This window comes from Dreissena polymorpha, chromosome 1 (genome assembly GCF_020536995.1).
Source record: "Dreissena polymorpha isolate Duluth1 chromosome 1, UMN_Dpol_1.0, whole genome shotgun sequence".
NCBI lineage: Eukaryota > Metazoa > Mollusca > Bivalvia > Myida > Dreissenidae > Dreissena > Dreissena polymorpha.
The window spans coordinates 47,075,095-47,084,943 of NC_068355.1; the positions used below are offsets into that span (position 1 = coordinate 47,075,095).

Genomic DNA, 9,849 nt, shown 5'->3' on the forward strand with positions numbered 1-9,849 from the left:
TATATAGCAGCCTTTCGTGGAAGGCAAAACCTATGACACATGTTAAGTGTATTCGTCTATTATGTCTTTATTTTCGCTTTCGCTCTAAGACATATCATCGGTGAATAAGTTACACTAAAAACAAATATGATTTTAATTATTATTTCAATGTGATTATTTTCCTTAGGAATTAACAATTATTTATCATCTACATAGCTATGTTATACTTATCTTTGTAAATAATCTAATTGAATGTATTGAGTTGTTTCATTTATGAGCTCATGTGTGTGTATATACTCGATTGTACATCCTTACTTGTATTATATGTTATGCTCTTCATGAATGGAGGAAAATAAAAGTCTATCTATCTATCTATCTGTTTGAATGTAAAGTTGCAGGCACGCAAGTTTTCTGTAGTTACGTTTATATCTATGTCTTCAGCGTTGTCACACGTCTGTAGTTTCCGGACCATTTCAAGACGGTACCAGCGCTCGTTTCCTTCGCGTGCAGTAGGAACCAGTCTTGCGACTTATCTACGTCCGGCATGCTATGTCCGGTCGTGTGACGGTCCTGGCAAAAAATAACAGTCCGATTATTTCATAAGGCACTAAACATTTATTTTACAACTATTCTAGAACAATAGAACACCATTTATGGGAGTGTTAACATATTCAAGCTATATGAAATCAATTGACAACCTTTCTAGAGAAACAACAATTAAATGTTAAACTCTCACTCTTAGGTATCAGTTTGGGAGTGAATACCTTCAAAATAAAAGAGGTTAATAACGCTGTGAATTACATAATTATATTAATGAAATATTTTATATTCAGCATGAAATACAGAAAACAAGCACCAACAATGACCTTCTTTATCAATTATTTAAAACTGAAAATTAAAATTGAAAACGAAATAGCCCTAAACAATGATGCACTCTATATATTTGAACAAAAATGGAAACACATAAAACTTTCATAAACAAGTCCAGTATGCTTTCTACCCACTTTATGCAACTCATCCTTAGTCATAACTATTCTGTTGTTTTTCATTATTTTTTTCTTTTTTTAAACACCTATCACAGACAACTAAAAAAGTGCATATTATTTTTTTAATCAAAAGGAAACCACAAGGTCAAAAAAGTAAATATTAGCATATCTTGTATAACATGTTTGAACATAATTGCTGCTACACGTTATCACCTTGTTTTATGATCATATACATGTATACATTGTATGTCTTATATTGAATAAAAAAATATTTTACAACTGATAATTCATTGTATTTATTGTTTCGACAGCTCGTTATTTATATCCCTAAATGTATTTGATTTGTCGAACTGTGCAAAAGAATGTGTACTTCAAACTTATAAATATTGATATGGCGTCATCTGGGCACGCTCATATTTTTTAAACTTTGAGTCTTACTATATGTGTTCAGACATGTTTTAGAATTGCATTCACAGTATGTTATGATATTTTAGCATTTCCAGCATAAACGTGTCATCCAATGCATGTATCGAGTCACTGTAAGCTCTGATCTTCTGATTTCTGTAATAAATTGTCCGAACGGGTAAGGCGCAAATATGTTTGGTCCCAAACGCAAGTTCGAACCACCATTCAATGCAAATGTTTACATATAAACGTACCTTTTTATTTATTTTTTGTTTTTACTGTCTTGATGTTCAACGTTGCACAGTGTACTATGACTGCATATATAATTTCAAACTTGTAGCAAGCTCCGTGAAACAATTAAATTCTATTGCAAATTTCAACATACCGAAAAGTAGGTCTGTCCATGATCAGTTACCCATCCTACGGCAACATCGCCGGGGAACATGTTTCCGTTTCCGGAAAAAGCCAAGACCAACCCATCCTGTAAAACGATCACAAAAACTCGGTGACAGGTAACACATGAAGCACACTTTGCAGGCAACATGTTTCGGTGAGACTCAAATATTCAAGCGGGCCAAACGTGTTGTATACCAAATAATTTCCTGAAATGCTAATTCCCATGGGCGTTTAACAAACGTACATGAATAATACTAAATTAATATTTTAAGATCTGAGCTAATTAAAGCAAAAAATTTTCAAAAACAACAGCATAAACAGAGTGACATGAATCAAGCACATCTATCAATACGTGTATTCTGTGACGCTTATTGTCGAAAAGGATACGTTTGCAATTTTATAAAAGTACCAACGTATTTGTGTTTGTTTTTATGTATTTCCCAAATCTGTACAACGTGTGCGCATGATCAGAAAATATTCTATTCCGACGCAAAACCTGCAAAATAATTGAAGAAGATACACATTCAAAGGCTATATTTGATATATCCTTATACATTATGTTTTGTAATGGCTCGTGTGGTTGTCACAATATATCATTTTTAATCGCACATTTTGCTCACCTCCACATATTGAGGTTTCACCTTAATTTTCATCCACTCGAACATGTTCATCCATTCGAACATTTTTATCAACTCGTACATTTTCATTTACTCAAACAATATCCTTGACCAGTAAAGTATCATTCGCTTGCACATTAACATTAACTTGTACATTATCATTCACTCGTTTATATTAATTCGGACATTTTCATTAACTTGAACATTATCATTCAGTCGTACATTATCATTCACTCGTGCATTTGTTTATTCACTCTTAGATTATCATTCACTCTTAGATTATCATTCACTCGTACATTATCATTCAATCGTACGTACATTATCATTCACTCGTATATTATCATTTATTCGTACGTACATTATCATTCACTCGTGCATGTCATGCACTTATTTCATCATAGGGTGCTTCAACCCGCACAATGTTCAAGAGGAACCGTGCAACCATATTACATATTATTTTAGAAATATGACATATATTGTGGCCATTTATTTATTGTATGCAGTGTCCTGGTTTCTACATAGATACATGTGCTTAGTTGCTCAGTTTATCTTTACATTTCGTTTAAGTATTGCCGTTGTTGATGTATTTTAAAATTATTTCTTTGATACAAAACAATGCGTAAATATATGTGATATCAGGTTCTTGACGAATACAGCTTATTTTATGTGAGCGTGGTTTTATACGCATCGCTTAATATATGTGTATATAAATCTTCAATACTAATATAATAAAATGATTTGTATAAAATAATACTAATACTCATATAATACTATACACAAGTCAGTCAAAAACATATTAACGAAACCAACATCACCAACCTTTCGTTTCCACATGCGCTTCTAGCGTATTATGGGTGCTGTTGAAATTCCAGAAAAGTGTGAACATCCCGCGTTCATCCAGCTGCGCCACGTGATCAAAGGGTTCTGTGGTGTTCAGTCCAGGTATCGAGATCCCGTATGCCACGGGAAACATCGCCACAAGTAGAAATACGAGGCATTTGAGCATGACTGGCTTGTGAATTATTCGATGCCCTTTTTTTTCTTAGTGCTGGCTTGTGGTTTCAGCGATTACCTTGTGTTTGCTAAGTGGTTACTAGTTCACAGTTTATTTAGGATTCCTGTTTAATCATAGTCGGGAATTTAATTATAGCTGTTTTTGGAACCTTATAAGGCCCGTTCTAGTGTTCCCAGATTGATGATCACATATATATAGATAATACTAGAATACAGGTAAGTCTCTTTGACGAGGATTTATAAACCTAAACGACTAGTATTGGTTATCTTGCCGAGCAAATAAGCTTATCTGTATTCGACACTTACATGGCTTTCCATTTATCAATTTATTTACGCGTTTTATTCGGCGGCGCTGTCTAACATCACTTTTGACCTAGATGTTTTTAGATATATATTCTGTTGGAGAATACATTACCGATTAGGATTGCGACGACTGCTTAATTTAAGGGAATGCAAACTTACAACGTATGGTTTAATGTCCGCCAAAATATGTTGCATACATATGGGTGTCGAAACGTATATAATTATTTACATAAATTAATTAAAACAAATGTATTAATACATTAAAAAATAAACACAGAAAATTGCATGGCTCGCCTTAGTGAGAAGCTCGTGTTCAGACCAAGCCGATAAGCGGAGAGCTTTTTTGATTTTGAATGCTTTTTTCTTCCTTATAATTTATTACTGCATGTTTTCAACTTCTCCAGCACGTGTCGTAATATGTCGTAAAATATATGTTAAATATTTCCCCCCAAATCAAATAAATTTGGTAAAAGAAGTCTCATAATACAACAATATGGTATCCAATAGATTTTTATTTCTATAACGTGAAAAAAATCAAGTATTTGTATTAGAACTGCTCAACATAGTATGTTAATCAAAATAAACATACTTTTAAATTCTAAGACAAATTCATTAACAAGATTGCTTTTGGGAATTACTATTATTTAGGTTTCTTAAGGTGTGGCCGCATATGGTCGTGTTTTTTTCAGTTCAGATATGAATGTGACTGTGTGAGATCATGACAAATTTCATCTTGAGTAGGCTACGTTTTCTCAGGGTATTTGAAGACTATATGGTCCGAGATGTGTGTGACCGTGATAATCTCTGCAAGCATTGTGAGAATGTTACTAACCTTGATTTTAATCTACTTTTGGACATTTAAGTATGCACACAATCAGTTTTTACTCTTTTCAATAAGCATTATTATTTCTTATTCTACTTATGCAAACTTAAACATGCAGTATGTATCAAATATAGATTAAACATATAATAGAAATGACAAAATATAAGAAGTACATAAACACTAGTTTTGCAAACACAAGAGACAACAACATATGTTATAAAATTTATTGCATTTGATATACAATTTATTGAGCAATACACACGAAAACATGCACATGAGTTCACCAAAGTTTAAAATGATTCATTAAACACAGAAGAGCCCTAAACGTAATGTCGATATCAAAAATCAAAATGCAAATAAAAAAGCAATATGATATAATTGTATCTCTACTATTTTACTTACACAAATAAAGCACTATCACGGAGTTTTTAAGAAGACCCGGAAGTGAAAACTAGATGTGTACTTTTAAGAATACAACATATAGTTAGTAGGTATACAATTTATATTTTGTTCTATTTTCCAACCATGAATTACTAAACATAGATACCGTTGTATTCAAAATACTGTTTTGAAGGGCATATACTCACATACATTTATTAATATTAGGTCGAATATAATATACATCAAAATACAGGGTACATTAAAAAGCGTCATGCTATTTATCTTATAGATCAATTCAATGGGTACCTTTCCTTTCTTTTAAGTGTATTGCGGTTGGTTGATTGCATTGACCGGTTTTAACTGTATGTGTTTGTGCAGAGACTCTAAGTACACAGATGGCCAGACCGTAACTGGATATAGCGGGTCAATCAGTAAACGGATCAATCTGTAAACGGATCAATCTGTAAATGGAAATACCGGGTCAATCTGTAAATGGATATAGCGGGTCAATCTGTAAATGGATATAGCGGGCCAATCAGTAAATGGATATAGCGGGCCAATCCGTAAATGGATTTAGCGGGCCAATCTGTAAATGGAAATAGCGGGTCAATCTGTAAATGAATATAGCGGGTCAATCTGTTAATGGAAATAGCGGGTCAATCAGTAAATGGAAATAGCGGGTCAATCTGTAAATGGATATAGCGGGCCAATCCGTAAATAGATATAGCGGGTCAATCAGTAAATGGAAATAGCGGTCCAATCTGTAAATGGAAATAGCGGGTCAATCTGTAAATGGAAATAGCGTGCCAATCTGTAAATGGAAATAGCTGGCCAATCAGTATATGGAAATAGCGTGTCAATCTGTAAATGGAAATAGCGGGTCAATCTGTAAATGGAAATAGCTGGCCAATCAGTATATGGAAATAGCGGGTCAATCTGTAAATGGAAATAGCGGGTCAATCTGTAAATGGAAATAGCGGGTCAATCTGTAAATGGAAATAGCTGGCCAATCAGTACATGGAAATAGCGGGTTAATCTGTAAATGGAAATAGCGGGTCAATCTGTAAATGGCAATAGCGGGTCAATCTGTAAATGGAAATAGCGGGTCAATCTGTAAATGGAAAAAGCGGGTCAATCTGTAAATGGAAATAGCTGGCCAATCAGTATATGGAAATAGCGGGTCAATCTGTAAATGGAAATAGCGGGTCAATCTGTAAATGGAAATAGCTGGTCAATCTGTACATGGAAATAGCGGGCCAATCCGTAAATGGATATAGCGGGTTAATCTGTAAATGGATATAGCGGGTCAATCAGTATAGGGAAATAGCTGGTCAGAGACTCTTAGTCCACAGCTGGCCAATCTGTAAACGAAAATAGCTGGCCAATCTGTAAATGGAAATAGCTGGCCAATCAGTACATGGAAATAGCGGGTTAATCTGTAAATGGAAATAGCGGGTCAATCTGTAAATGGCAATAGCGGGTCAATCTGTAAATGGAAATAGCGGGTCAATCTGTAAATGGAAAAAGCGGGTCAATCTGTAAATGGAAATAGCTGGCCAATCAGTATATGGAAATAGCGGGTCAATCTGTAAATGGAAATAGCGGGTCAATCTGTAAATGGAAATAGCGGGTCAATCTGTACATGGAAATAGCGGGCCAATCCGTAAATGGATATAGCGGGTTAATCTGTAAATGGATATAGCGGGTCAATCAGTATAGGGAAATAGCTGGTCAGAGACTCTTAGTCCACAGCTGGTCAATCTGTAAACGAAAATAGCTGGCCAATCTGTTAATGGAAATAGCGGGTTAATCTGTAAATGGAAACAGCGGGTCAATCTGTAAATGGAAATAGCGGGTCAATCTGTAAATGGAAATAGCTGGCCAATCAGTATATGGAAATAGCGGGTCAATCTGTAAATGGAAATAGCGGGTCAATCTGTAAATGGAAATAGCGGGTCAATCTGTACATGGAAATAGAGGGCCAATCTGTAAATGGATATAGCGGGTTAATCTGTAAATGGATATAGCGGGTCAATCAGTATAGGGAAATAGCTGGTCAGAGACTCTTAGTCCACAGCTGGCCAATCTGTAAACGAAAATAGCTGGCCAATCTGTATATGGAAATAGCGGGTCAATCTGTAAATGGAAACAGCGGGTCAATCTGTAAATGGAAATAGCGGGTCAATCTGTAAATGGAAATAGCGGGCCAATCAGTATATGGAATTAGCGAGTCAATCTGTAAATGGAAATAGCGGGTCAGTCAGTAATTGGAATTAGCTGGTCAATCTGTAAATGGAAATAGCGTGTCAATCTGTGAATGGAAATAGCAGGCCAATCAGTATATGGAATTAGCGGGTCAATCTGTAAATGGATATAGCGGGTCAATCAGTAAATGGAAATAGCGGGCCAATCAGTATATGGAAATAGCGGGCCAATCAGTAATTGGATATAACGGGCCAATCTGTAAATGGAATTAGCTAGTCAATCTGCAAATGGAAATAGCGGGCCAATCAGTATATGGTAATAGCGGGCCAATCAGGATATGTAAATAGCAGGTCAGACACTCTTAGTCCACAATTGGCCAATCTGTGAACGAAAATAGCTGGCCAATCTGTAAATGGAAATAGCTGGTAAATCTGTAAATTGAAAAAGCGGGTCAGAGACTATTAGTCCACAGCTGTCCAATCTGTAAATGGAAATAGCGGGTAAATCTGTAAATGGAAATAACGGTCCAATCTGCAAATCGGAAAAAGCGGGTCAATCTGTAAATGGAAAGTTTGGGTCAATCTGCAAATCGGAAAAAGCGGGTCAATCTGTAAATGGAAATTTCGGCCCAATCTGTAAATGGAAATAGCGGGTCAGAGACTATTAGCCCACAGCTGTCCAATCTGTAAATGGAAATAGCGAACCAGTCTGTAAATGGAACTAGCGGGTCAATCTGTAAAGGGAAAAACCGGGCCAATCTGTAAATGAAAATAACGGGCCAATCTGTAAAATGAAACACCGGGTCAATCTGTAAATGGAAATAACGGGTCGACCTGTTAATGGAAATAGCGAATAAATCTGTGAATGGAAATAGCTGACAAATCTGTGAATGGAAATAGCGGGGCAATCTGCAAATGAAAGTAACAGGTCAATCTGTAACTGGAAATAGCGATTCAATCTGTAAATGGAAATAGCGTACCAATCTGTAAATGGAAATAGCATGCCAATCTGTAAATGGAAATAACGGGCCAATCTGTAAATGAAAATAACGGGCCAATCTGTAGATGGAAATAACGGGCCAATCTGTAAATGGAAATAACGGGTCAATCTATAAATAAAAATAGCGGGCCAATGTGTAAAAGGAAATAGCGGGCCAATCTGTAAATGGAAATAACGGGCCAATCTGTAAAATGAAACAACGGGTCAATCTGTAAATGGAAATAGCGGGTCGACCTGTAAATGGAAATAGCGAATAAATCTGTGAATGGAAATAGCGGACAAATATGTGAATGGAAATAACGGGGCAATCTGCAAATGAAAGTAGCAGGCCAATCTGTAAATGAAAATAACGGGCCAATCTGTAAATGGAAATAACGGGCCAATCTGTAAATGGAAATAACGGGCCAATCTGTAAATGAAAATAGCGGGCCGATGTGTTTATGGAAATAGCGGGCCAATCTGTAAATGGAAATAGCGTGCCAATCTATAAATGGAAATAGCGTGCCAATCTGTAAACGGAAATAACGGGTCAATCTGTAAAAGGAAATAGCGCCATCACTAATATAGGTATGAGATATTTTTATAGCAATTCATGTTTTTACATATTATTGTTCCACGTAGGAAGTCTATCTTTGTATAAACAAATTGAAAGTCAGGTTTTAATAACATTAAACGAATACATACGAAAATCCCCAACGCCTTGGTTTAACCATACATCACTAAAACCGCAATCTATACACAACTGTTCGACCGGGCCTCGCTTTTGTGACATTCCCACTTGAGTGTTTGTTGAGATTTGCTATTTTTAAATGTTATTTATATAATCATCTGTAGCTAGATTATGCCATAGGAGGACCAAAGACTTCCCAGAATGTGAGTAAAAAACAGGACTACAATCTAGAGCCCCAGGATCACGATCATGATCCTCCATCATCATTATCATAATTATCATCATCATCATCATCATCATCATCATCATCATCATCATCATCATCATCATCATCATCATCATCACCACCATCATCATCATCATTATCATCATCATCATCATCAAAATAATCATCATCATCATCATCATCATCATCATTATCATCATCATCATCATTATCATCATCATCATCATCGTCATCGTCATCGTCGTCGTCGTCATCATCATCATTATCATTATTATCATCATCATCACCACAATTATCATCACCACAACAATCATCATCATCATCATCATCATCGTCATTATTATCATCATCATCATCTTCATCATCATCACAAAGCATGACGTGTAAGTATGCTAAAACATGTTAAAGTTTGTAAAAGTTGTATCATTTATTCTCAAAACATAAATACATGTTGTTTTTAAAAATTAACTCATTGGGAACTTTTTTTAATAATATTTAAAATTAAACTGATTTTCTTTTCAATATTACCCGTATGATCAAACTCGGGTATGGACACTTTTATAGACATGTTAATGATATGGTATGCATATTAACATCAACAAAACATAAACAATTATGAAACACTAAATAATAAATAATATGGTACACGCTGGTAATGCGGATACTTTGATAACCGATGGCGCTTCGAGAGAACAACAAAGGCCACGCGCGAGAGGTAAGTTCCTCTGTTGTTTTTAAAGTTATATCCTAAAAGTTAGTTTTTAAACAAGGCATTTGGTTTATATATGGTGTATACTTTTCTATTGGGAATAAAATAAATCACGGAAGAATGGTTGATTTTTTAC

The 9,849-nt window shown here is 35.3% G+C and overlaps 1 protein-coding gene across 1 annotated transcript in view; it reads right to left on the reverse strand.

The window, feature by feature from the left end:
• The window catches only part of LOC127871876 (DBH-like monooxygenase protein 1), a 47,226-nt gene extending 43,870 nt beyond the window's left edge, over nucleotides 1–3,356 (reverse strand). The window contains 5 exon segments of the mRNA XM_052415178.1: nucleotides 401–450; nucleotides 453–549; nucleotides 1,756–1,833; nucleotides 1,835–1,851; nucleotides 3,203–3,356. Coding sequence (XP_052271138.1) covers nucleotides 401–450; nucleotides 453–549; nucleotides 1,756–1,833; nucleotides 1,835–1,851; nucleotides 3,203–3,356 — 396 coding nt within the window.
• Nucleotides 3,357–9,849: the final 6,493 nt, after the last annotated feature.